This window comes from Wasmannia auropunctata, unplaced genomic scaffold (genome assembly GCF_000956235.1).
Source record: "Wasmannia auropunctata unplaced genomic scaffold, wasmannia.A_1.0 LD336092.1, whole genome shotgun sequence".
NCBI lineage: Eukaryota > Metazoa > Arthropoda > Insecta > Hymenoptera > Formicidae > Wasmannia > Wasmannia auropunctata.
The window spans coordinates 1,265,593-1,292,537 of NW_012026798.1; the positions used below are offsets into that span (position 1 = coordinate 1,265,593).

The 26,945-nt window shown below is 39.4% G+C and overlaps 3 protein-coding genes across 6 annotated transcripts; 2 read left to right on the forward strand and 1 right to left on the reverse strand.

The window, feature by feature from the left end:
• Nucleotides 1-451: 451 nt before the first annotated feature.
• Nucleotides 452-7,993, forward strand: LOC105462878 (polyadenylate-binding protein 4-like). Of its 2 annotated transcripts, none has more exons than XM_011709758.1 (4): nucleotides 452-1,301; nucleotides 4,048-4,364; nucleotides 4,474-5,422; nucleotides 7,139-7,993. In XM_011709758.1, the coding sequence occupies exons 1-4, from the start codon at nucleotides 1,109-1,111 to the stop codon at nucleotides 7,591-7,593; spliced, it is 1,914 nt and encodes a 637-aa protein (XP_011708060.1). In that variant the 5' UTR covers nucleotides 452-1,108; the 3' UTR covers nucleotides 7,594-7,993. The 2 variants fall into 2 exon arrangements, with proteins under 2 accessions (XP_011708060.1, XP_011708061.1); XM_011709759.1 differs by having other exon boundaries at nucleotides 4,048-4,358.
• Nucleotides 7,994-9,398: 1,405 nt separating this feature from the next.
• On the forward strand, nucleotides 9,399-18,754 carry LOC105462880 (tudor domain-containing protein 7). Of its 3 annotated transcripts, none has more exons than XM_011709761.1 (17): nucleotides 9,399-9,878; nucleotides 11,686-11,844; nucleotides 12,011-12,228; nucleotides 12,531-12,688; nucleotides 13,001-13,112; nucleotides 13,196-13,471; nucleotides 13,984-14,127; nucleotides 14,194-14,538; nucleotides 14,613-14,807; nucleotides 14,893-15,153; nucleotides 15,240-15,488; nucleotides 15,565-15,894; nucleotides 15,994-16,214; nucleotides 16,444-16,642; nucleotides 17,033-17,142; nucleotides 17,226-17,377; nucleotides 17,487-18,754. In XM_011709761.1, the coding sequence occupies exons 2-17, from the start codon at nucleotides 11,763-11,765 to the stop codon at nucleotides 17,732-17,734; spliced, it is 3,300 nt and encodes a 1,099-aa protein (XP_011708063.1). In that variant the 5' UTR covers nucleotides 9,399-9,878; nucleotides 11,686-11,762; the 3' UTR covers nucleotides 17,735-18,754. The 3 variants fall into 3 exon arrangements, with proteins under 3 accessions (XP_011708063.1, XP_011708066.1, XP_011708065.1); XM_011709764.1 differs by lacking the exon at nucleotides 9,399-9,878 and adding an exon at nucleotides 9,956-10,206; XM_011709763.1 differs by lacking the exon at nucleotides 9,399-9,878 and adding an exon at nucleotides 10,378-10,468.
• LOC105462879 (jouberin-like) lies at nucleotides 18,063-26,906 on the reverse strand. Its single transcript, XM_011709760.1, has 8 exons — nucleotides 25,352-26,906; nucleotides 24,798-24,943; nucleotides 23,090-23,449; nucleotides 22,732-22,887; nucleotides 20,990-21,447; nucleotides 19,637-20,213; nucleotides 19,155-19,588; nucleotides 18,063-18,712 (listed from the first exon to the last, which is right to left on the reverse strand). The coding sequence occupies exons 1-8, from the start codon at nucleotides 26,904-26,906 to the stop codon at nucleotides 18,691-18,693; spliced, it is 3,708 nt and encodes a 1,235-aa protein (XP_011708062.1). The 3' UTR covers nucleotides 18,063-18,690.
• Between the last annotated feature and the right edge of the window lie 39 nt (nucleotides 26,907-26,945).

The following is a 26,945-nucleotide window of genomic DNA, read 5'->3' on the forward strand; positions in this document are numbered from 1 at the left end:
ACGAATGTAATAAATTTACCTACAAAGAATTAACGAACTTATAAACGTTCGAGAGTCGAGGCGAAAACAATTGGAAGGCCGAAAAGTGCGAAAGGAAAGTGCATCTGGGAATGAGCGGACGATATAGAAACTTGATCGACCGGAAACGGCTGATTTCAGGCACGTGCGTAGGCGACGCACGTGCAGTCGAATTTTCAACGCGCGATTCGTTGATCAGGAAACGTTTCCCTTTTTGTCGGATAAAAGCAATGGGAGAAAGTATTTGTCAAACAAAGAGAACACGCTGATGCGCTGGATTGAATCATTGACAGTTGTTTTCTTTTTCTTTTTTCATAAATTTTTCGACATGAAATCGGCTGGCGGCTTTCGCGAGCCCTCGATACATTTCGAGCTGGCGCTGACGGTCGCGCCCGCGAGAGAAACTACTTCGCCGGAAGTCGGGCGGCCGCCGGGGTATATAAGCGCGCGCAGGGGGCCCGCGCGACGCTCTTCTGCCTCAGTACGAGTAGAGTTGTGTTCACGTGTGGTTGTGTGCGATTCCTCTTTCCCTGAAATAGGCCACACAACCTACTTCCATTCCGTGAAACTAACTCTCCTTAGAAAAACCCAAAAAAAGTAAAAAAATCTTCGTAAAAAAACGCATACAAAAAAATCGCAAAACCGTAAGGCGAGAAAAACCGTCGTAACCTCGGGTAACAGCGTGGTGTAAAAAAAAAAGAAAAAAAGAAAGTGTTGAGTACGAGAGCCGGAGTGCGGAACCGTCGACGTCGTCAAGAGGATAACGCAGACGGAAGGTCCATCTCTACCCAACAGGCACACGCGAAAAAAAATTCTCCACCCAGAGAGAGGCACGCACGAGGCAGAAGCGGAAGATAAAAATAAATAAAAAAAAAAAGGAAAAACAGGGAAACGTGCACGAGAGAGACCGCGTTGCGAGCTTGCGAGCGCACCAGGTCTTCGGGGGACAAGCCATATTTTGCGAGGCGCTGCGAGGTAGACGGGACGAAGGGAAATCCGTGTCGCGGTGTAAAAGGAGGAAAAGCATCTTGCTAATCTGCCCCTTCCGGGCGTGACAAACACGTGATACTCCGCAGTAACCGTCGCCGCCATGAATCCCGGTGCGCCCAACTACCCCATGGCCTCGCTCTATGTGGGCGACCTACACACCGACATCACCGAGGCGATGCTGTTCGAGAAGTTCTCGTCGGCTGGGCCCGTGCTGTCGATACGCGTATGCCGCGACATGATCACCCGCCGCTCGCTCGGCTACGCATATGTCAACTTCCAGCAACCGGCTGATGGTGAGTCATCGTCCCCGTCGCTGTCGACGTCGTCATCGTCGTCGTCGTCCTTTCCGTAATCGTCTCGGCAAAGTGTTGTCCCCATAATGGCCATAATAATGATGATTCAATAGTAGTAGTAGTAGTGGATGGTGGTCAACGTGGTGACGCAACGTGGGTCCGCAAGAATGGCCGCCCGCTGCGTGCAGTACACGTGCCCGCGCTCAACGTGCTCATCATCGCGGCCACCATGTTGGATCCACGTCCTCGCTTTGCCGTGACGAGTAGTTAACGGTTAAACAAATTGCCGCGGAAAGGGGGAAAGGATGTTTTCCTTTTTTCTCTCCTTGTCGTCCGCATTGCCTGGAGTCTCGCAGCCGTGATAGAATTGAACGGTTTCCTCCTTTCTTTCACCCTGACTGACCTGAGTTTTACCTGAGGATTGAGAGATCCCCGATGTTACCCCAAAAGTCGAAAGACCATTTCCAGATTTTTTTTGTATCGTACCTGAGATTTCTCTATTCTCCGTGAATCTACTTAACGTTTTAATTCTAATCTGGCCTTTCGTTGCCTGACTCGTGATTTATCCGTCTGCGGGACGAGACGGAACCTCGTGCCACGTGCGCGTCATTCATGCTGCTCTCATCTCACGTGAATGAAAAGTCCTTTGTAAAGTGAGAGAGAGACTTCAAAAAAGCGTATCTCGAGACTACGAGCAACATAATCTGCGCGCACGTGCGTTCGCGGTATCCGTTTCCAAGGGTCACGTGTAAAATCATATTCATTGAATTTTGCTCCAGACTTCTCTCATACATAAATAAAAATACGTAAATATGGAGAAATAGAAAAATTTTTAAAGAATCCATATTGTTTAATTTGTGTCGTATAAAGTTTACAATAAATAGATTGTCAGAAATCGTTCGTTTCAGCGACTTTTTTCGAAAGTATAGGGAGAGATGTCTTGAGAAATCTGTTCTAATTTAATCTATTTTAATATCTGTTTAATTTCTCATAATTTTTGGAACAAATTAGAATAGATCGGTAGAAATCTGTATTTGTTATACGTCAGAGAAAAATTAAAAAAATTTGAAGATATAAATGTTTTTCTCTCTTTCTGTCTCATGAAAAGAAATGGGAAAAAACTTCAGTTTTTCTTCTTTTTTCATACGTTAAATTTATGGTTGAAGTTGTATCTTTCAAGAACTTGTAAAAACCAGAAATCTATGTCCCATTATATGAAGATTTATGAAAACTTTCGTTTTATCTTTTAAAACATTTCAAAGAAGTAGACATTTCTGATGAAAGAAAGGAGGAAAACCAAAATGAAATTTTTGGTTTTTCTGATTTTATTTAATTTGAAATTTCATCTGAAATCAAAATCTCAATATTACAAGAAACAAATGTGACAATCTGTTCCTGGATTTTTCCTACTGTGTGTATTTTACTAATTTCGTTCATTCTCTGTCGATTAATTTCTTTAAAAGTTATTTTCTAGCTATGTTTTCTGTATTTAAAACAAGATAACTCAAACTTTAGATATTTTTCTTTATTCTAAATTAAACAATACTATTTATTACATATTTATATTTTATATTACTATTTACTACAAATTAATTTTTTTATATCGAGAGATAAATAGAAAATGTTAAAATATCTAATACTGTAATTTTTAATATTAATTTTTTTAAGAAAAAAAGGGAAAGAATATTTGTGAATTATAATTGAAAGAAATAAATCTATCTACAAAACATAGTTTAATAAATTTATTACGAGATACGCAAGTAGAAAAAATGCGAGATCTATTTATTTCGTATTTCATACTAAATTTTATTTCTTCTTTATTTCCTTCAAAATCTAAATCAATAATACAAAAGGATCTGTATCTTTTGTCATTCAAATTTTATATCGTCACAAAACATGTGGTCAATATGATGACATTCGCAAGTTACGCAACGGTTTTTGGCTAACGTATTTTGTGAGCGTGGTCATTTGCAAATCAGTCATCGATTAAAGATAATAGATGATATAATTAATAAGAGAAAATTTATCTGTACTTCACACCAATCTTTTTTTCGTATCAACTCAGTGTGGTTGGTAGTACAAATTTTTTCTTATCAATTCATAGAATATATATCTTATCAGACTTTATCGAGGACTAACCTTTTATCAAATAAATCTATTTTCTTTGATATGAAAAAATGAATTCGTTGAAAATCACGATTGCTATTAAATCATGGTTTTTCCAGCAATTACTTGAAATTTCTTTCAATTATGATTTTCTTCTAATTACAATTCACAAATATTCTTTCCTTTTTTTTTCGTAAAAAAATTAGTATTAAAATTAAATTACTGCATTAGATATTTCAACATTTATTTCTCGATATAAAAAAATAAATTTGTGGTAAATAGTAATATAAAATCTAAATTGTGCATTGCACTTTCATGAATTAGTCCTAGAACAGTTCTTGTATCAACAGTTGTAAGTTCTAAGTGATCTAGAATGTAGGATCCTACCTCTGTTAAGATTTCCAATTCTGTAATTTTTAATTAAAAAATGTTATGCATTAACTTCTTGCTGATGATGTATCTTTAGCTTATCAACTCCAGGCAGTGGCAAGCGCAATTGAATACACACACATGAATTTACTTAATGATAACGAATCTGCTTTCGATAAAAAAAAGCGATAAATATCTTTAAAACTTTCTACTTGACTTTCACAAGGACAACACGTTTGCATAAATACATTTACGGATATTTATGTTTCAGCCGAACGCGCCCTTGATACCATGAACTTCGACATGATAAAAGGACGGCCTATTCGGATCATGTGGTCTCAGCGCGATCCCTCCCTACGCAAGTCGGGCGTCGGAAATGTATTTATTAAGAATCTAGACAAAAATATAGACAATAAAGCGATGTACGATACATTTTCCGCGTTCGGTAATATATTGAGCTGCAAGGTTGCGCAAGACGAATCGGGCGCGTCAAAGGGCTATGGCTTTGTACATTTTGAAACGGAGGAAGCGGCTAACAAATCTATCGATAAAGTCAACGGGATGTTACTGAATGGCAAGAAGGTAAAGGTAGCGCTCTTTATAGATTAAGACAAAAGTCGACGAAAGTTCGATTGACTTGTCTTTTTTTTTTTATTGGCGTTTCTCTTTTGTTTCTCAATATGGATTGTGCTTGCAGGTGTACGTTGGCAAATTCATCCCGCGTAAGGAACGCGAGAAAGAGTTGGGCGAGAAGGCCAAACTGTTCACGAATGTCTACGTGAAAAACTTCGGCGAGGACATGACCGAAGACAAGCTGAGGGATATGTTCGAGAAGTACGGGACCATTACAAGCCACAAAGTGATGAGCAAGGACGACGGCAAGTCACGTGGCTTCGGATTTGTCGCGTTCGAGGACCCGGACGCTGCCGAGCAGGCGGTGATCGAATTGAACGGCAAGGAGATCTCCGAGGGCAAGTGCATGTACGTCGGACGGGCCCAGAAGAAGGCCGAGCGCCAGCAGGAGCTCAAACGGAAATTTGAGCAGCTGAAGATCGAGCGTCTGAATCGATATCAGGGCGTGAATTTATACGTAAAGAATCTGGACGATACGATCGACGACGAGCGTCTGCGTAAAGAGTTCACGTCGTTCGGCACGATCACGTCCGCGAAGGTGATGCTGGAGGATAGCCGTAGCAAGGGTTTCGGCTTCGTGTGTTTCTCGCAGCCGGAGGAGGCCACCAAGGCGGTTACCGAGATGAACGGGCGCATCGTAGGTTCTAAGCCTCTCTATGTCGCTTTGGCGCAACGCAAGGAGGACCGTAAGGCGCATCTCGCCTCTCAGTACATGCAGCGTATGGCGAACGTGCGCATGCAGCAGATGGGTCAGATATTCCAACCCAGTAACGCCGGCAGTTACTTCGTGCCTACGCTGCCGCAGCCGCAGCGATTCTACGGACCCGCGCAGATGGCGCAGATCCGCGCGACTCCACGCTGGCCGGCGCAGCCGAATCAAGTGCGACCGAACGCGCAGACTGGCACCTCCGGGTTCGCGTCTATGCAGGCTGCACCGTTCCGTGGGACGCCGCGCGCTCCCGCAGCCCAGGCTGCCGGCTTGCGTAACAGCATGTCCGCCAGACCTATCACAGGTGATTACTATGGGCGTTATAAAATAAGCGTTACAGATACCTATGACAATAGTGCAATCTTCGTATTATTATCGGTTGTATTATTTGTCTTATCAAATTTCGTTTTGATTATCAAACATATTAATCCTATAAGAATTTGAAATGCTTTAAACAGTCTTTGAATTTGAAAATGAAAAATCGTAAATATTTTGAAAGGCTCGAACGATAAAAAATGACGAAATATCTCAATCTTCAGAATGTCTCTTAAGCATTTAATTTATTTAATTTATTATATTATCTAGTTGTTTTTAGGAGGTGATTTTACATGCCTTCCATTACGGGCATTTAAAAAAAATCTGAATATACTCTGTCGAAGGTAAACGTACCAGTAATTGGACATGTATCTATAGCGGGACATGTATACAAAAACTTATTAAGCAAATCTCAAATACTTTTTTTTATAATATAATTTATTTGTAATATTTAAATTTTTACAATTAAATTTTGATATTATAATAAAAGAAGCATTTCAGATTAATAATTTTTGTGTAAGTGTCCGGACATAGATACATGATTCCTAAACGTCCATCCACTGGTACATTTATCTTACGGTGATTTCAGCACTAAATTGCAAAATTTTATCAGTTGCATAATTTAATAACTTTCAATATAAATATATAAAAGAAAGATAAGCAGCGACATATTTTATAAATTTACATTGTAAATTTACTTTAAAAAAATTTATTAAAACAAAATGGATAGAATAAGTGATGTATATTGATTAACAGATTTTTCACAGATGCGAGTTTCAATTCGCTTTAAAGCCTGTTAATAATGTATTTGCTTTCAACTCACATTTTTAATCGAATTCATAAAAATTAAATTTAACAGATATTCGAATTATCTTGGAAGCATCATAAATTCTTACGCACCAGTGACGATATATAAATATGTTTATGAACTTACACAAGTATATGTTCTGTGTTTACATACATTTTTATGTATATATATATATATATATAGAAAAACATGTATATCTTATTATGATACTAACTGACCTCCAAGAATTTCAAAACATTCGAGAATTATATATAACGTTTAAGCTTTTCAAGACTCCGGATATTTTTGAGATATTGTTTGACATGATTGGAGACTTATACTGTAACTGTCAGTATTGTAGAAACGATTTCTTAAATCTAAGGCCACACAAAAAGACAGTTTAACAACCGAATAGTTAGCTTTTTGAAGAAATGAAATGTTGAAAATCGAAAGACGTACATGAAAATATTCCTTAAATTGATTAATGTTATTGAAAGTAATAATTTTGTGGAGAACTTGTAATTAGATCTATCAATTTTACGTGTATAGCACTGTAACAATATACTGAAATGATAGTATTCCTTCAATTTGCCACTACCGATCCGACTTGATCGTAAAATTTATTTTTTTGTATTAAAATACAATCTATTTTTTATAGTCAATTTTTCTTTGCGCAGTATTCAGTTACAAGATTCAACTTTTCTTTAGAAGAACGAAATTATATACGTCACGATATGTGTGTTCAATGATTTTCAGTTATTAATTCTTGCAGCTAAATGAATAATTGCTCGATTATTATTGTAACAATATAATCGCCACAACATTATTTCACTAATTGTGTCATACTATATTAATAATTGTTACTGAATTTATTATCGTAAAAGATTATTATAATTGACGAATTCTCTCGTGTCCCAGGTCAACAAGCAGTTGGCGGCGCCAACATGCAGAACCGTTCCATGGGCGGTCCCGCTGTTGGTGTATCGTCCGGTCAGAGCCGTCCGCCGAATTACAAGTACACCGCGAATATGCGCAACCCGCCGCAAGCGGCCATGGCTCTGTCCGCATCGAGCGGTCCTACTGTGCAGCAGGCGGTTCACATCCAGGGTCAGGAACCGCTCACCGCGTCGATGTTAGCCGCGGCGCCGCCGCAGGAGCAGAAGCAAATGCTAGGGGAACGGTTATTCCCTCTGATTCAATGCATGTATCCGCAACTGACCGGCAAGATCACCGGTATGTTGCTGGAGATCGACAACAGCGAGCTGCTTCACATGCTGGAGCACAGCGAGTCGCTGAAGGCCAAGGTCGAGGAGGCCGTGGCCGTGTTACAGGCCCATCAGGCGAAGCAGGCGGTCGCGACGAAAAAGGAATAAGCGCCAGCATCGGATATACCTTATTTATAATTCGTGAGAATAAATTTTCGATTGTTTTGAATTTGATTGGATGTATATCGCAATGTTATCCCTTCATTTATTTTTACTTTTCTGAATTCACGCAATTTAATCGTCTAATTATCGTTTATGTAATGGCTTTACTTTCAAAGACGTAACCGGCGGCATTCAAAGTGACTGTCGTTTGGGAAGATAATGGGAATGTATTCTCTTTTCACGATTCAAAATTTTAGGAAGGAAAACCCTCCGTTTCGGATACGGAGAGAAAGAGAGAGACACACAAAATAATTGTTTCCCCCAACGTTTATTTATCGAGAGGAGAAGCGCGAAAGGGTTTCCATTCCTAAAATTTTACGATAATAAATTTTTCTTTCAAAATATATACCCGATTGAAGTTCAACGAACGTAACAATTGAGTAGTTTTTGAAAAAATTAAATTTATTTGATGAATTTATTAGTATATAATCGTGTGCAATCGTTGCCTGACGATGTCTACGATTGTTACGTTCTGCTGAATGTATTTTTTTTATATTTTTCCCCCTCTTGTGTTTTCCTTTTCGAAACCATCGAATTCTCTGAATCAAGGAAATTAAAGATTTACACTAGAGACTAATAGATTGAGCAGATACTTGTACTAGAAGTGCCTACTTGCGCATTGCATAGATATCTATATAAACCTCAGTCGTTTATTTGTCGCAGCGGAAGATTGATAATATCTATTTCGTGGCTAGTTTATGTTACGTACGGAGAATTCGTTGTAGCTGTAAAGTAATACTTGAGATAGCACGAAGTCCCAGCTATCTCAGTCTACTCTTCAGCGTTTGATCTTATGACTGTACTTCGCCTACTTTTTTTCTCATGCCTTTTGTGTCGTAAACTTCAGATAAATAATTCATTTTAAATATTAATATTCATTTTAATGTGTAATTACAGAGAAAGGGGAACGTGCCTTTTTCTATATAATTATATAATTATATAATTTATGTACGAAGTGATTTTTCAGGATTGGAGATCAAGAAGATTAAAAGGAGAGAAATAGAAAGCTATATTTTATTATAATTAACTTCGAACGAAAGTTATTTTAACAGAATTTAACGAGATATAGAAACTTAAAATAACAAATTTAATAGGTATGAATTCAACTGATACCCAATCGAACCTGGCACAATAAAGATTCTTTTCACAAGAGGACGAAGAGTAAAATATTTTCAATATTTGTTTTACATATACTTTTATTAACATACTGAGCTCCTTTAGTAGCTTTCATATCTTGCATCGCTTATATTCTGATTTAATATTTTTCTACAATTACAATTTTTTTAATTTTAAAATTCGAAATCAGATTCAGCGCTCGTCACTTCGGAAACAAAGATCGGCTCGATTTTACCGTGTCGTCCTTTCATCATTTGATTATTCGAGCTAAAAAGGAAGAGAAGAAAATTTTTTATCTTCGTATCGTCCATGCTAATGTATTTAATTAGATTGTTATTAATTTTTGTATTGTATTTAATTAGATTGTTTGGCCAGATATAAGAATATCGATACTTCAATTTCGTACTTGGACCAATCATGATCGCGCGAGCATTCGTCGTCAGGTGAAAAGGTCAAAATATCGATAATTAAAAGGGCGCGGAAAACCTGCCGGTTCGAACAATTGGCACTCGTAGCGCCCAGAACAGGCATTCCTTCGTTCTTTTTTTTTAATTAACCTTCCGCGTTTCCGGGAAGCAGGCGCGTGATTGGCGGACGCGTCACGACCCACTTCGGCGAGTTGTCAGCGAGCGAATCGGCCGTTGCGCGGGAGAAGCGAGAGCAAGCGAGTGAGTGAGCGAGCCAGTGAGATCGGTGAAGAAGCAAGAGAGAGAGAGAGAGAGAGAAAAACATATATACATATGAGTGCGCGCCTCTCGCAACTCTCGCGAGTCTCGCGAAACGTCGACGATTACGCCAGCCGCGTTGAGCCGTGTGCAGTGTGTGGCGTGTCTTCTTCCCCGGTGAGCGGTTGACGGAGATTCCTTCGGTGGTGTGAGAACGTCGATCGGGAAAACGAGCACGAGAAACGTGCCCGGTGTTCGGATTCGTCATCTCCAACGAGCGCTCCCGCCAACGACAAGCGACGGCGAACGAGTTAACCGAGTTCGTCGTCGTCCAGCGCGCGACAGCGGCGGCGACGACGACGACGACGACGACAACGACAACGACGACGACGACGGCGACGGAGACGACGACGGTGGCCGAACGAAATCTCGCTGCTTGAAGGAGAGAAGGTACATTGCCGCACGTAATCCCCACCTGCCCCCCCCCCCTCTCGTCGCGCGCGCTAATGACCTCGTTCTAATCGTCGCCCTGGTTCCTGATGTCGTGGCCGACTTGAGCCGACTTGTCGCCGCGAAGTAAGACCGATAAGTAACCTAACCGTCTACGCCGCACTCGATCGTCCCGATCTCGATTTCCCTGCTGCTGACGGTCATCACTCGCCGACCGGCGACATATGGCAGTGCGCAGGGAGACGTGAAAACCGTCTCCTCGCCTACGAGGAGGTCGCAGTTTGTTTACCTGTCGTCTCAATTTCGGTCTCGTCTGTCCCAGAGCCAGGTGCGCTTTTCATTCGACCGACAGTCGTTTTCACAGGGCACGATACTTAACACGTAGGGCTCAACTCTGCGCGTGTTTCCCACCGCGCTATTTTCCGCCGCGGTCCTTTCCGGCGTTGTGAAAAAATGCGAGAAAGTGGTCCGAGAATACCGTGACTTGACGCGAACAGAGAATCACGGCGATTTGGGTCTTCCCCTATAGAGTTACAGATGACTTGTAATCCCATAACACTCTTGTGACTCTTTGACAGGTGGACAAAGTGGTAACTAAATACATTTCTATTAATAATTATTATATTAACAATTTATGGCATTGTAATCAATAACAATGTAAAAGAGACTATCAGATGGGTCAAAAATAGCACAGCTGTGATTCTATTAATTGGATGTTAAATCTAGTATTTAGACAATAGACAAGATAATATTGATGAATGACAAATAATTGGGGAAAATGCGGTATGTAAAACATTGAAAGACTTGGAACTGACTTGAGTGCTAGTTATTCAGAAATATTTCACTTGCGCTTTTCCTTCCTTTTTCTTATCTGTAAACAGAAAATTATTGTAGGGAATTTTTCAAGAGGGATTAATAGAAATTTGAATGATGTATTGCACTCTTGCTTCAAAAGTGACACAAAAACAATTCCCAGAAGTATTGATGATTGATAGGGTAATATTTACTTAATTCAGTGTTGTCCAAAATTTATAATTCTGGCATTGACTTGACTGTGGTTTGTAAAGGTCTCTTGTCTTCCTTTTCTCTACCTTCATTAAGAAAAATGAAGGTAATAGATGTAATATTGACTTGACATGTGTTTTGTGAAGGCCTTTTGTCTTTCTTTTCTCCACCTCCATTTTAAAAAAAGGAAGGTAATAGACGAAAATATTAATACATATCAAGCCAATATTCACAATTACAAATCTTGGACAGCACTGACCTAACTCGAAAACCACATTTTTTTAGTCACTTTTCCACATTATCTAGTTTTTATAGCATATCTTAGTAAAATGTAAATAAAATTAACGTGCTGTAATATCAGCTAATTATATATGCTAGGAATGCTTATATAATTGCAGGTTGCATTTTTTTAATATCTTATCAGCTTCTTAGTCAGGCAATTTTCATGAATAGTTCTTTCTGTGTTTATTTTTAGATTTCTATATTTCTATTATTATTTTACTTACATTTTACTTTACATTGAAGAATATTTTGACAAATTAACATGCAATTGTCTTGGCTTACCAATATATGTGAAATGCGAATTTAACAGAATGTATTGCAAGATTAGTTGCAATCCCTGCAAACGTGTGTCCTCTCTTGTATACCACAGTTTATCTTTGTCGCTCGGTTTGTTATTGCATTTACACTTTTCGAGAATTCTATTTCTTGTATTGTTTTTGGGAAGTTTGGAAATATTATGAATACAAAAAACATGCTTTGCCTTTGTATATACTAATATTTATTATAAAATCTGTTGTAGATCATCATAATTGTCGGCATAATTGAGATTTGAACACATTTACCTGTGTTCTCTCTTTTCCGAGAGAGAGAATCACCATGGATCAAGACGAAGTGATAAGGAATTTGCGGTCATGCCTGATATCGTGCAAGGGTGGTATCAAGTTAGAGAATTTAAGGGGTAAATATTATCAATTCTGTTATTACAAAATATACTTAATAATTGTAAACATAGGTTTAAACTTGGATACAATCTGTTGCTAATAACTATTCCTATGTTTCGCCTTATTTGTCTTAATCATTTATTCCAAAAGATTAGCATAATAATTGTCTTTATTTTTTTACAGCGGATTATCGTATGGTGGCAGGAGAACAGTTACCTTTTAAACAATTCGGATATTACTCTGTCGAAGATTTTATACGCGATATACCGGACGTTACAGTGACTAGAAAAAATGGAGAACTTTTCGTGGAAGCTGTACCCTCCAAAACATCGGCGCATCTTACGAAATTGGTCTCGCGGCAGAAGAATGTACGACGAAGAATCCGACCTCAACCTAAAAAGGTAATCATATTAGCGCTTTATGTTTCCTAGAAAATAATTATTGTCACACTATGACTGCGTTCGGTTTGGCGTTTACAGCTCTCATAAGCATCATTTGTTCTTGTTTAACAATTGATAAACAATAAGGATGAAATGATGCTGTGAGCGCTGTAAGCGTCAAAGCGAACGCAGCCTGTATTGACCGCCATAGTATGTGCAGTTAAAAATTGTTGAAAATTAATACTTTGCGCTTATCTTAATATTAAAATTCAAACAATTTAATTATATTTGTGTTATAATTAATTGTACAATTTTTTTTTTAGTGGACTCCGCCCCGACACGCGAGAGGTTTCTCGTCTGGTTTTAAAAGTAATAATTTCAGCGGTGGCCCTCAGCCTACCAGAAATAATTACTTTAGTTCTTCCAATTCCTTTACTAGATCCACGCCCGGCAAGAGTAACTTGTATACAGATTTTACCAGGTATTTACAGCGTCCAAACTTGATTCAATTGTTTATTAAAGTGAAAAACTTTCGGTATCTATAATAGAGTACCGATAAAGTATAGAGATTTAAATTTATTTTTATTTATTTGAGCACTATTCGATATATTGTTTTCTGTTTCTAATTTAATTACAAGTTTTTCGTACAAATTCGGCAAATAGATTAATCGATTGAAATCGTTTAATACATATTGCGTAAAATACAAATAATATTATATATTTGCAAAATATGATTATAAATAATATGAAATATAATGTGTCAGTTTGTCATTTTTTGCAAATAATGTTTCAGACCTGTACCTCTTATGGAAACTATAGTACAGTGCCCGGTAGTCCCGATACCGCTCAATAACTTTAAACAACCGATTTTCGTGCCGACTACACCACCAGGTACCCCCATTAAAGTGAGTGCAGGTTCTGCTTATGAGTTTGAAGTAATTTTTAACTCTTGATGAATTATCATTATTAATCACGCTAATACTTTCAGAGACTGAATGAAGTGACAAATTCCAGTATATCGATTGTTAACCAAAGTGCTACTAATTGTAAGAATAGCAAAGATTTAAGGCTCAACAAAGTATTAAATGACAATACAGCTTTGCCTGTGATAAATCAAAAACCAAAGACTGTGGAACTGAAACCTTCAAAACTAAGCGACAGGCTCAAAATTACTTTTCCTACTGAAACGCCTTTACCACCGACTAATAACTATGACAACGGTAGTACACCTACGCCTGTACCAACTATTTTTGATATTCCGAAGGTAGGAACAGCAATATGATTTATGTATGCTAAAATATTGCCATACAAAATTGATTATAAATAATATGAAATACAATATGTCAATTTTAATCATATTTTGCTATAGATATTACTGTTTATAAACTTAATTGTTTTTTATTTTCTATTTATGTTGTATTACTTAGTTTTTTAGGCTGGATCTACAATGTGCTCTTTGCTTTTTTCTCTCTTTGCGATCGTTTTATCAACAATCGTGTTTCTTGTCATGCGTTTCCTGTCTCTTCCGAAGTTTGTCAACATTTATCTCTGGCAAAAATGAATTAGGATATAAGAGGCAAAAAGGCAAGGGTGGTAAAAAGTGGTAAAAAGCAAGAAACAAAATGCAAAATTACATTGTAGATCCAGCCTAAAAGGATAAGAGGGAGAACAAAAAAAATTCTTTATTTTTCTGAATTCAATCTCGATGGGCTTCGATTAAATTATATACGCGCGAGAGCGAATTTCTTTGGTGAAAGTTTATCACTCTCTTTACAGGTTGCACCGTCATTCGAGATTCCCGATCCTCGGAAAGAGTTAGAGATTCGTGCCAACGTATTAAACTTCCCATCGCCGATTTATAAAATGTATTCAAAGAAGGAGAAAAATTCAGCTAAGATCACCATCTACGCCAGCGTGAAAGTAAATATATCGATCATATATCATTGAAGGATGCAGTTTTCTACATTGATCGATGATTCTCGGTAGGTCGGCACGCATACGTTTCACACGTTCCCAGAGGACGCGGCGTCCGAAGAGGAAGCCGAGAAAATCGCGGCACGCTTGGCTCTGGTGAATCTCGCCAAGGAATCGTCGAGCGCCGAGGTAACGTCGTCGACCGTCGACGTGGAATTGATAAAGAAACGTATTTTGAACGTCATAACCCGGCATCACAGTGGGGTTTTCATGCATCTGCTACCCGAATGTTACAATGAGCAATACGGGGAGACCCTGCCGCACAATTGGCAAGCGATCATCGAGAAATGTGCGGATATAAATCAAGAGAAAGGCGTCGGGGATTCCACGATACTTTGCCTAATCCCTCCGATGAAGGTAATGATATGCGTATGTATTTTATTTGTTTCGGCGATCGAAGTAAGCAATTACATGTATATTCTTATTTATAGCGATCGGAAAGTAACGCCACGCCGGCCAAAAATATTTCCGAGAATACTCTCTTATCTAACAAGAAGATACAATTGAACCCGATTGGGCCGGCAACGCCCAATACGTTACCGGTACCTGAGGCAACCATTTGGCAGGTGTATACCACTCACGTTGTCAGCACCGTCGAAATTTGGGTTCGGCTCGGCGATGAAAATGTGAGTGTTCCGACCGTACCGTTTGTTCATTCGCCTTTTTTTCCGCGATCTAACACTCGTCTCGTTTTTCCTTTTTTTTTTCTAGAATGATTTCGTTGACATGACAAGTGAAATGACCAGCCATTACGATCAAATGACCAAGCCCGTCTCGCCGACGACATGCGTGCAATTCGGTGATTTCTATGCCGTTCTCGAGGAGAACTATTGGCACAGAGTTCAGTGCATAGATTTTAATAACGAGACCGGAATCGCCACGGTTTTCTTCGTCGACGAGGGATACGAGGAGCAATATAAAGCTGACGTTCTGTATCCTCTGGATAAGAGATTCTGCATTCTTCCCTGTCAGGTAATTCTGTCGTCTTATTTAAATTTAACGTTAATCCGATTATACCTAACGTTATCTCACCACGCGCGTTTCTATCTTATATATAGGCCATCAGAGTAGGACTTCAAGGATTGAAGGACTTCCACGACTGCGCTCAGATAGTGGCTGAGATTGAAAATTATCTTCTGGTTGATCAGTTGTTTTACGTGAAGGTGCACGGTATGGATAACGACGAGTACGGCTCGTACGTGACGGTGACTTTTTACGACACCAGCAAAGGCGACGAAGATGTCGACGTGAATCAGACCCTGGTCGACAAGATCTTGGAGAACATGGCTGTCGCACTTAAAACGCATGTAATTATCCTCCGATTTGTCTTTCAACTGCGATTCTCTTTTACCTTCTTACGTACATTCGGTTGATCCTTCGCAGGAGGGGCAATTACTCGAATTGCACGTCACGCACATAGACGAGTCCGGTAAGGTTTACACGCAGCTGAACTCGCTCGCCAGGACTGTATTGAACAATGAGAACATGCTGCAAATGTCGGCGAACAATTCGACGGTGAAGGCGATCAACTTCACGAAAACGTACTTTGCGAAGTGGAATTCGAAGTGGTACAGAGCGAGAGTGACCGACATCCCCGCCGAGCATGAAGTAATGGTATTTCTGATCGACGTCGGTAAAACCGTCCTGATACCGAGAGAAGATCTATTTCACATGGACAGAGTCTCGAAGGCTTTGCAGTGCATCCCTCCGCAGGTACGAGAGAAACTTGTTTTTTTTTTCCGTCGATCTTGAATTTGATGTTTTATTTGATTTTTTAACATATCATGACATTTAATTATTTGTAAAAATCAGGCGATGCAGATCTTCCTACATAACATTGAGCAGTCGAGGTACAACAAGAGGCTCGTGGCAAGATTCCGTGAATTGGTCTCAGATACGGATCTGCTTTTAGCGAGGGTCATCAGGATCAGCGCGTCCGGAATTCCAGTGATGGAGATTTTCAAAAGAGTTTGGCCGAGCAACATGTTGGCTTCGATAAATACGTCGTTGATTTATGACGTCGAGCTGTCGAAGTAAAACTTTTGGCTTATTTTTCTTTTTACAAAGTTTAGACCGTATTTATCTCTAAATGCGTCTTATCTCTTATATCTTTATTTTTCCTATTTTTCATTTTTTCTGCTGTACGATTTTATGGAACTTTTGTACTTTATAATTCCGCACTTAGCTTTTTACAGTACTTTTGTGCTCTTGTAGCTCTATACTAACTTCATAAATTTGACGAAACGAATTTCTTATGTGCAGAGTCAACGAAGATAGCAACAATAATAACAAGTCTAAGAAACGGTTGGAACGCAAGAACCCTCGCGCTACCGAGTCCGTCAGTAAATTGAATCCACCCGATATTTCGGACATCGGCGAGTATTTTGACGTCCACGTCACACTGGTCGCGCATCCAGGACATTTCATCGTTCAACCGTTGAACAATGCGAGCGAATTAAAAGTACGTAAGGAAATCACTTTTTTTTAAACATTTTTTAAAGCGTATAACCTTCGGTTGTCGCTCTTGACAAAGTGGCCCCAGCTTTGGATAATGGATATTTTCAAAACTTCTTTTATTTAAGAATTTTTTTTCAATATTTTTTTCAATATGATGACTTTTTAAATTCTACACAATCAGAATACATTCTACAATGTTCTAACTCTATTTAAGAATTTTTGCGATCCAATTAAACTGTTAGCTTTTAAACGGCAGCCTTTTAAAAATTGATTTGACAAATTTACCCCAAATAAACTTGATTGAAAAAAAAAGGTGTGACAACCGAAGGTTAAATACGTCGAAATTTAATTCATTGATAACGTATATTCTGACGTTGATTTTTCTCGTTTCCAGGAGATGATGCTCGACTTGCGACAGTGCTACGATGCGAACCACGATGTACTTTTGGAGTCTGTCAATGAAGGCAAACTCTACGCGGGAAAGATCGAGAACGATTGGTACAGGTATGCAACATACACTATCGCTTCGCAACGTAAAAGAGATCAATTAGAAACAACAGTCAATAACAATGTTGTATTCACTTCAGAGTATACGTTACTAACATTATCAGCGACAGCGATATATCCGTGTATCTCTGCGACTACGGCGACGTGACGATAATATCTCGCTACAACTTGCAGCCGTTGAAGAGCAAATTCTTGAAATTACCGTATCAGGCGATAAAGGCTAAGCTCGTCGGTAAGAGAAAAGACGTCTTTTTTCTTACAAGCGCGCCTTCAGTTTAAATGCGCTTGCATCACTTCTTTGCAAATTCTAACGATAACTTTTTTTTTTTAACATTAATTAGGAATCGAGCCAATGAATGTCGACTGGTCGGTGGGCGATTGTATCCAATTTAAGGATTTAGTGCTCGACAAGGACTTCGTCTCTGTAATCGAGGAGACAGTGATCGACAAACTCTCGCCGGTCAACGTTACCATGTTGGGTTTACGATTGATTGACGTCAGTACCGAGAGAGACATTTATATTGATAAGCTATTAGTAGACGAGAAGCGTGCCAAATACATTGAAGGATTCAAGAGTCTTTCTTCTTAGCTTGTTACATTAATCGACAGATATAAATATCTATTTTCTTTATGATTTGTGTTACCGTTATCCTTCCACTGACGCCATTGATACTAGACCGCTTGTCCACGAACAACCTGTCGTGGAAGGATAACGCAAGATGATCCTAAGGTTTTACTTTTTCTTTCCTTTTGTAACGGCCTCTCGCATTTGACGCGTTGACGCGTATATGGGCGTCATAAAAGAATAACGAACGATTATTTTAAGTTTTTATGTCAGTGAAATTCGCCTACAGTTAGTTTTGTTATATATGGAAAATTTTATTTTTTCTTAAATACCGAAAGAGATACGAGCAAGATTACATGCGCACAGCAGAATTTATCGAAGGAGCTTTTTCGTATAAAGGCTTGTTTACAGTTATACGCACATATTACGATAGTCTTTCTTAACGTTATGAATTTCAAGTTTTTGTTGTCGTACATAGGCAGAGATGTAATTACTGTTGAACTTGTAACGAAGTGCAGTTTATTTACAGAGAAGTTTTATTATAATTTTGTTGTATTTTTTGAAGACATTAATTTTATGTCGAGAGTATTCTTTAACAACACTATGTTGTATTCCTTTTAATTTTTTTTTGTCGTTTAACTTCGCAGGGTTTATTAAACGAAACAGTATGATTGTCTGACGACAAAAGATTGGCTGTGTATAATATATTAACTAAGTGACAGCATTCCATATGTCTGCAAATAAAAAAATACATATATAATTTCTATATGTTATGTATATTGAGATATATATATGTTAGTACATATATACGCGCATGTGCGCACATACATACAACATACACACATACGTATGTTGAACATTACTTGATTAGTCGCTTCGAATACGTGATCTGACCTGGATTGGAATAATTTACTTTTTTGCCATATTGTAAGCCGTGTCATTAGAAATTCTCACGAATTCTTTATTTGTAACAAATATTTTTATTTTTCTATTGATCTGCAACTAAAGTTATGGAGTAATTAAATAAAGTTTATGTATAATAATTTTTCCACATGTATTTCATTCTTTTACTCATAAAATTAAAATATAACATTTATAAACATTGTAGAATTGTCATACAATATGAAAGATAAGAACATCATCATGTTAATGGGACTAAAACATAAAATCGACTTTAAAGAGAGGCCACCGTAAAAAATAAAAATTAAAATATAAAATTAATAAATATAAAGTTGTCACGCAATATAAATAGAACATCGTCACGTTAATGGGATTGAACTTGAAAAAAAAATCGAATTTGAAAAGGGGCCAGTATAAAAAATGTAAAATTAATGAACATAAAATTGTCATACAATACAGAGGATCGTCATGTTAATGGGATGGAAGTAAAAAAAAAATGAATTGGAAAAGGAGCCAGTATAAAAAATATAATCACTTTGCTGACTTTGCTCGCTCATTTTCTATGACGAATGGAACACTGATCCGTGAGCTATTTAGATATGTCTCTATAAATCCATCGCTTTCAACCGCTTGGACGGAACCCGTCTTCTCGGCTGCGGCAACAACCTCGACATCTTTGTGGAGATTCGACGTTTCCACGACGTAAGTGCCGGCGCTGTCCGGGGAGCTTGCGTGCGACGACTCCGCGGGTGTGTCTGCTTTTTTGAACGGAGAATTGCGAAAATTGAACGAACAATCTGGTGTTGGACTCTTGGAAGTTGTGAAGCTGGACTGAATGTTGTTACCATTCCCGAGGGAACCATCGTGATGGGATCTCGCGGCGCGGTCTTCGAGAGGTATATCTCCTCGAAGAGCGAAGTCGTTGGTCGCGTTGGTCCAGAAGTCGCAGCGCTCGTTCATGCTCGTACTCTGTTTGGCCTCGGCGTTCTTGTTGTCGTAGTACATCGGCAGAGGCACCTTCGAAGCGACGTCTTCGAAGAACATCGAATTCCCGAACAACATCAAGTCGATCTTCTCGATGACGCTGTGCAGTCGGTCCCAGCTCTTCTTTCTCCAGTTCCGCTCCATTTCTCTCGAGCGGTGCGGCATCGTCCACGGTTGTCCGTAATCATTTTCGATTTGTATTACCGTGTGATCGGCTGTTAACTGGCGAGACGGAGGGAGGATTTTTCTCCTCTCGCTCTCGGGTTTATCTCGTCGAGATGGATGACCGCAGCTCGTGGCATTCAGGATCACCTCGTTACCCCGAGGGGTTTGCGACGCGTCTTCCAGAAGATGCAGTCCAACGTCGCCGCCGCTCGTGTTTTTATTGTATCGCAGAACACGAACTGACGCGGGAGTGCCGAATATCGAATACGCCAAGACGTGATCGTACGGATGGTAATCCACGCAGGAGACGATCATCCTGGCCGAGTTACGTCCAGGATTCGTGTACCTAGCTACGTGTTTACCCGTCTCCAAATTCCAGATATTCAATATGGAATCCTCGCTACCGCATATAACGAATCCACCGCAGGGCGATATACAGGCCTTCAATTGTATTCTATAAATAAGAAAAAAAAAAAAGATTTAACAGATCGAATTAATAAACAAAAATTTCAATTAACAATAACAAGTTTGAAGTGTAACAGATTTGGAGATCTATTGAGGTAAAATTACCCAGCAAACGAAAATAAATTGAAATGGATAGAGATGAATTCATTTCGACATTTCCAAATTGGCGCTTCTGATTTTTTGAATCCAGTTGAATCCAAAAATAATATTATATGGACATGAATACATCAGTATTCATTCAACATGATGAATAGCCCATTTTGTATTTCAAAATTTATTTGAATCCAAATATAATATAATATAGGGACATGAATGCATTCCCGGACTCTTAAAGCGCCAATTCTCATAAATTAAAATGAATTGCAATTTTCAATTCATTTGGATTAATTTTCGTTTGCTGAGATTTAAAAGTGAGTAGAATAGAAAAGGCAAATAAAAAAAATACAGGAAAGAATATGAAGTGGACAACAAACTTAAATTAAAACGTAAACGTAATTAAAAGGCACATAATGTAGAAAAAGGAAATAAAAATAAATAGCAAGGAGAAAAAACAATAAAGAAAGGAAATTAATTAACACATGCGAAAAAATGCCGAGAAAAAATAATTGAGAAAAAATGGAAGAAAAAAGGCAATAAGAAAAGAAAGGAATTCAATATTATTAAATGTCTTTATATGTCGCGAGATATATAAAGAAAGTTAATTTCAAGTGCTTGAGAGAACCCGCGAGTTTTGAGAATGCATAAAAAAATATTCATCCAACGTGCCTTTGATTGTTCAGCCGTTTGTACTTCTGCAATACCACACCGGTCGCGAGATCCAGCATTCGCAGGCCATTGTCTCTCGAATGCACGAGGAGTCTGGACTCGAGGGGATGCAGGACGATCGTGTTGATAACGACACCCTCGATCTCGCGGATTTTTATCTTCCGCGAGATGCACCCAATCCTCTTCGACGGTACCCTACTGTCTCTGCGGATCGTCCAGAGGATTATCAATCCCACACTGTCGGCGGTAATTAAGTTACCGTTTTTTTGAAAAACCATCGAATTGACGAAACCCTCGTGGCCTTCCAATTCCTGGTTCAGCTCTCGCTTCTTTGACCTCCTGTCGATCGAATAGCTCGCCCAAATGCGAACTACTCGATCGTAACATCCCGTCGCCACGATCGTCGTATTGCCGGGTCCGTACTTGGCGCAATAAACATACGAAGGATGCGGCAGCATCTGCAATTAATTCGTTTATTGTCACAGATTTTTATAGAAATATTCTATAGAAATATAATTCTATATTTTATAGAAATCTGTTTATTGTACCTGTACGTTGAAAAAACGTATATTTAAAAAACATATGTACTTAATAAAAAATTAATTATAATTAATGTACATATATATGTAGATCCGACTGTGTATTTAATCGAAATTAAATTAAGAGAAGGTCGAGAAACGGTCAAAGCAAGATCTTGGTGCTCACTGATATTTCTGTGTGAATTTTACGTACATATTTCTAGTTCCTAATTGAACTGCGCGCCGTTACTTTCGGTCATAACGCAGCTCTTGTTTGAAACAGAAATAGTATAATATCACATTATTAAATTGATAATCAATTTAATAAATACTGATGTTCACACCGGCATTTAATAAAATCCCCCTACCCCACGATGCGGTATAAAGAATTATTACTTCAGCCAGGATCCTGGCTGAGGTAATATTTTTCGCGACAAATAATTCTTTATATATATCGCATCATGGGGTAGGGGGGATTTTATTAGATACCGGTGAGCATCATCAGTATTTATTAAATTGATTGTCAATTTAATAATGTGATATCACTATTCTGTTTCAAACAAGAGGTGCGTTATGATCGAAAATAACGGCGCGCAGTTCAAGGAACTAGAAATATGTATGTAAAATTCACACAGAAATAGCAGTGAGCACCAAGATCTTGCTTTGACTGTGTTTTTCGGCCTTCTTTCAATTTAATTTTATTATAATTATTAATTAATTATAATTTAAGAAAGGTAGATTAATTTTAACTAAGTGAATAAATATGAATGACAGACCCGTCCTTGAAAGTTTCGTAGCTCTATATAAGACACCTCCATGGATGTTTGTTGAATGTTTAATATTTATATCATCTCCGATTTTGAATGATAAATTCATTCAAAATCCATTATAAATGTCTGTTAGACAATTATTCATAAAAATGTACTTAAAGTCATGCAAATTCAGTACATTATTTAAATTGTTCAATAAAATCTACGTATATTTAGAAAAAAAAATTATATTCTTTTTTAATTTGTAATTATATTTTGTACTACGATTTTTGTAATATAATTTCCAAAGAAACATTTACGCAGTACATTGAATATAAATTGAATGGAGGCACAGAACTACAAATGTCTAATAGACATAGATGTTCAATAAAGAGTTTGAATTTTTACGATAGATGTCTAGAATATTTATTAAAATATTTATTAAAATATTTATTCGTTTTGCGCGGACAGTTACCTCGATGTGCTGCACGATCTGGTTGCGGACATCCCAGATAAGTGCCGTTTGATCCGCGGACGTCGACAACAGGCAATGATCGTCGCTGGACCAGTTTAGAGAGTACACGAAAGTTTTGTGACCGAGGAATCGAACGTGGATCTTGCCGGTTTCGACCTGAAATCGAATCGTAACAATCGATGAACACACCGCGAAACAAACGGCAACAACATTTTCAATCGTATCGAAAAATTAATCTTACGATATTATTATTATCTCTAGAGAAATTTAATTATATCTTTTTCACACTTTTCTTTCATTCTCTTCTCTCTTCTATTAGACGCGATATTTGTTCGCGGTGTCCGCGACATTGACGCACCTCGTATACAACAATCGGGTAATAGTACTCCTCGGAATGGACGCAGGCAAGATACTTGCCGTCGTTGCTGAAGGCGACGTAGAAGCAGCCCCTTTCGCTCACTTCCGTCTCGAACATCTTCTCGTTCGGGATTTTGCATGACTGAGCGGCCAAACGCGCCCATTTAGGAAGAGCTATCGACTCTGACGTACATTTTGAGAGACCCCGGGAGTCGTTTCGCGTCTCATTGTTAAGGAGGCTGTTTATCGGCAGCTTTTGATAGAGCACAGGCTCGAGTTTCGGCGGTGGAACTGATGTCACTGTTACCTGAAGACTGCTGGGATACTTGTCCCTATTGTTTGACTGCCACCAGATGTAAACCTATGTGTGAGACAAAAGCAATAGAGTTTTGCAACATGCGAAAATTGTGCGTAAATCACCCCGAAAAAATCTGCTCTACGGCTTCTATATAGCCCCTCCCCCCAACCCCCCGCTGCGTTAAACGATTTTTACGAAAAAGTAAAAATTGCGAAAGTAAAAAAAAATTCACAAACTTTCTCTTTTGCGCTGTACATCACGTTAAATACGTCATCTATTGCAGTAGCCGATAACATAATGGGACGTCTGTGGCGAACACTTCCTTTACTGATTTACACGATGGACCCAAATTTAAATAGTATAAAATGCCGTCTCTCGACGAAACGGCTCTCTTCAACTTCTAACAAAATTGTCACTAATTGTAAATATGACTGCGTTCACTTTGGCGCTTACGACGCTCATAGCATCACTCTATCCTTTTGTTTATCAAATTAAACAAGCGCTGCGTAACCATATGTATAACCGATCTTCCGTGTCGGCACCTTTGATCACGTGAGCATCTGCCATGTTAACATTTAAAAAATCCAAAGACCGAAAATAGTACCTCATAATTAAGTAATAAAACGGATTCGATACGGTAAATCAATAAATTCAATGTGTTGAGTTGAATAAAGCGTTTTAAGTAGTATTAATTATTTGTATAGAGTGATCACTATAATAGCGTTTTCGGCCCGAGCGGATCTCCTCGTCCAATCAGAAATCTAAAATAGAGCATTAATCGCTATCGGAGTGATACGCAGTAAATACACCGCATGTAACGGCACCCTCATTTTTTCGCGGAGTGATCTTACATCTTGGTTATACTATGACTGTAAGCGCCAAATCGAACACACATATATTGATATATATATGCCTCTCGCCTGAGGAGATGTCATCCCATTTATTTGAAGCGCTTCAAATAAATGCATGCTTTCTCTTTTAACGTCACTGCGTTACTTGGGGAGCTGTAAGCTCTGACCTACTGCCATAAAGACCATTTTTGTCAGAAAATGCAGGTTACACAAAAATGTATACATTTGCTTCTTAAAAATGATAAAACGGGAATTTTCGATATATTCTTACAATTTATATTATCGAACATAAAATTATAGCACGAGAAAACCAATTTATTTCGGTGTACAGCGTGAGAGGAAAATTCATCAATTCAATCATATATTTTGTTTTTGACGTCACGTTAATTCAGCGTGACTGTAGCGAACAATTAGAAATTGTAATTACTTAAAGCGGAAACACGTGCGGAGAAATGTATTTTCCTTCTTTTTTTTTTTTTTTCTTTAAAAAGTGTGTAAAATATCTGAAATTGCGACTTCGAAAACACGGAAATACCGAAGATTTAGTATAATGTGAATACCTCGCACTTTTGTCTTCCGTGTTTTTTAAAGCTCCGTCTGGGTTTATAAAGTTGCAGTCGCACCTTCTTGTCTACATGAAAAATATCATTGACTCCTATAGGCTTGAGGAATGCCCAAGCGATTTTGTTCCAACATCCTTCGTTACCTAAAATAAATTTTGTAAATTAATAATAAATTTTTGGGTTGTAAATTATTACTATTAAATTAAAAATTATAACTAACGAATTATTAGATTTGCTTAATGTCTGCAAGTAAAAAAAAAGTACAAAATTGTGAGAATTCCTAAATAATGCAACGGACATTATTAATAATATTTACAGCCGAATAATTTATTTAATGAATAATTATTTCTTGCTTTCTATTTTCAGTATTAAAACTTTTTTCTTATGTTAATTACTTACTTAATTAAAATAATTAATTCACAGGAAAACCAAGAAAAGAGACTAACGTAAAATTACAATAAAAAAAGGGTATAATTAATTTGCACCGTCATTATTTCCTAAACTAATTGATTAATATAAGATTACTTATAAGATTTAAAAAAAAAACTTGCCAATTTTGTCGTAACTGAGGCTCGCGTCGGCGAAGCTCAGGAGCTCTATCACCTCGAAGAGAATCACCACCTGTTCGTCGTCCCCGTGTTTCATAATCGCGTTGAAGTCATGCTCGAAGATGAGCTCCTCTTCCCAGACCGGGATCATCGACCTATTTTTCTTGAAGTCGAACTTGCCGGTGATCAACGGCTGAAGATACCGGCCGCCGTTCTCCGTCGTGCTCTTCAGGTACGAGCCCGTGCGAGCGTCCACGATATGAACCCTGACCATCGGTCGCCTCACGCTCACGTAATCGGCCTCAAGCACGTCCGCCCGGTGAATCGTCACGGAGATAAACTTCATCTCTTTCTCTTCCTTCTCCGTCGCCGCCTCCCTTTCCTGCCTTATACGTTTCTTTTTCCTCTTCTTTCTGGCCCTCGCGTTCGCCTCCGCCGCGGTTAATATCGAATTCGCATCCCTCGCGGACGAGCTGGCGAACACGTCCTCGCCCTTCTTCTTGGACGATCGCTCTGCCCTCCTCGACGATCGATCGCGTGTCATCTCCGATTTGGATTTTCGGCTGCTCGAGGCTCGCTCCTCGGAGGCGGTCGAGCTCGATCGAACGTCGGTGATCCTCCTCAGGGGACTCCTCACCGACGAGTCGAGTTCCCCAACGCTGTTGCTTCGACTACCCGAGGATCTCGCTTTCGAGGAACGGCCGTCGCTGTCCGCCGCGAGACGCTCGCTCGTCGTCGCCGCTTCCCGCCGATGCTTTCTCGAAGAGCCACCGGACGTGATCTCTGCAGCCTGATCGTCCGCATCCTCGATGTTCGAGCGGTCGCTCATCCTCCTCATTTCGATCTTGGTGCTCTCCCGATTGTGATCGGTCTCGATTCGCAGCACCTCGTCCTCGTTGTCGGACACGAACGCCGGATTGTCGAAGAGGAGAGCGTCGCTGCGTCGCAGGTTCCGCGGCGCCGGGACCGGCGTTTTGCGTGCTTCGTCGATCAACGGGGACGCGTCGTCGCTCGTCTCGGGCAACCGGATCACGCTGGCGTCCTTGGACCAGCGTTTCCGCGGCGGCCTCTTCGGGTCCGCTTCCGTCTCGCTCGTCACGTTCGCCACGGTGCTCCACTGCTTCCTGCGCCGCGGCTTCTCCTCGAGAGGCTCGTTCCTCCCCCTCGGCGTCTCGAATTCCTCTATCAGATCCAATGACTCCACCATCAAATCATCGTGCTTGGAGATCTCCTTCGAGGAACTCCTGCGATCGGACGAGCGATTCCGAGGGCCTTCGCTCGCTCGTGAGGACGGTTTGGAGTTTTGCGAGGCTCGTTCGGCCGGTCGTTTAGTCGCCGTGTTGTCCGAAAGTTCGATCGCGAGATTGCTCTTATCGTCTCGTTGCTGATGCTGTCGGCTGCCCGTTGTTGTGCTTTCGCCTCCATTGTGAACGTCCACGACGACGTTCATCGTCGTCTTCGGCGGCATCGCTTCCTCCGTCGACTCCTCGAAGAAGGAGGACACGTTGCGCGATCTCCTCAATCTCCTGCCCCTCGTGGACTCGGCGGACTTGGCCATCTCCGCGGTGACTTCGGGCCTCTTTTTAAACGTCGAGCT

Bases quoted from the DNA above. Each gene is read 5' to 3' on its own strand.
- LOC105462878 (XM_011709758.1), top strand. From the start codon at position 1,109: ATGAATCCCGGTGCGCCCAACTACCCCATGGCCTCGCTCTATGTGGGC. The intron at 4,365-4,473 runs GTAGCGCTCTTT...TTGTGCTTGCAG, and splicing joins TGAATGGCAAGAAGGTAAAG to GTGTACGTTGGCAAATTCAT. The intron at 5,423-7,138 runs GTGATTACTATG...CTCGTGTCCCAG, and splicing joins GTCCGCCAGACCTATCACAG to GTCAACAAGCAGTTGGCGGC.
- LOC105462880 (XM_011709761.1), top strand. From the start codon at position 11,763: ATGGATCAAGACGAAGTGATAAGGAATTTGCGGTCATGCCTGATATCG. The intron at 14,128-14,193 runs GTAAATATATCG...GATTCTCGGTAG, and splicing joins CCATCTACGCCAGCGTGAAA to GTCGGCACGCATACGTTTCA. The intron at 16,215-16,443 runs GTAAAACTTTTG...TCTTATGTGCAG, and splicing joins TATGACGTCGAGCTGTCGAA to AGTCAACGAAGATAGCAACA.
- LOC105462879 (XM_011709760.1), bottom strand. From the start codon at position 26,906: ATGGCCAAGTCCGCCGAGTCCACGAGGGGCAGGAGATTGAGGAGATCG. The intron at 22,888-23,089 runs GTGCGTCAATGT...ATTCGATTTCAG, and splicing joins ACCCGATTGTTGTATACGAG to GTCGAAACCGGCAAGATCCA. The intron at 20,214-20,989 runs GCACGTTGGATG...TCTTATTTATAG, and splicing joins AAACGGCTGAACAATCAAAG to AATACAATTGAAGGCCTGTA.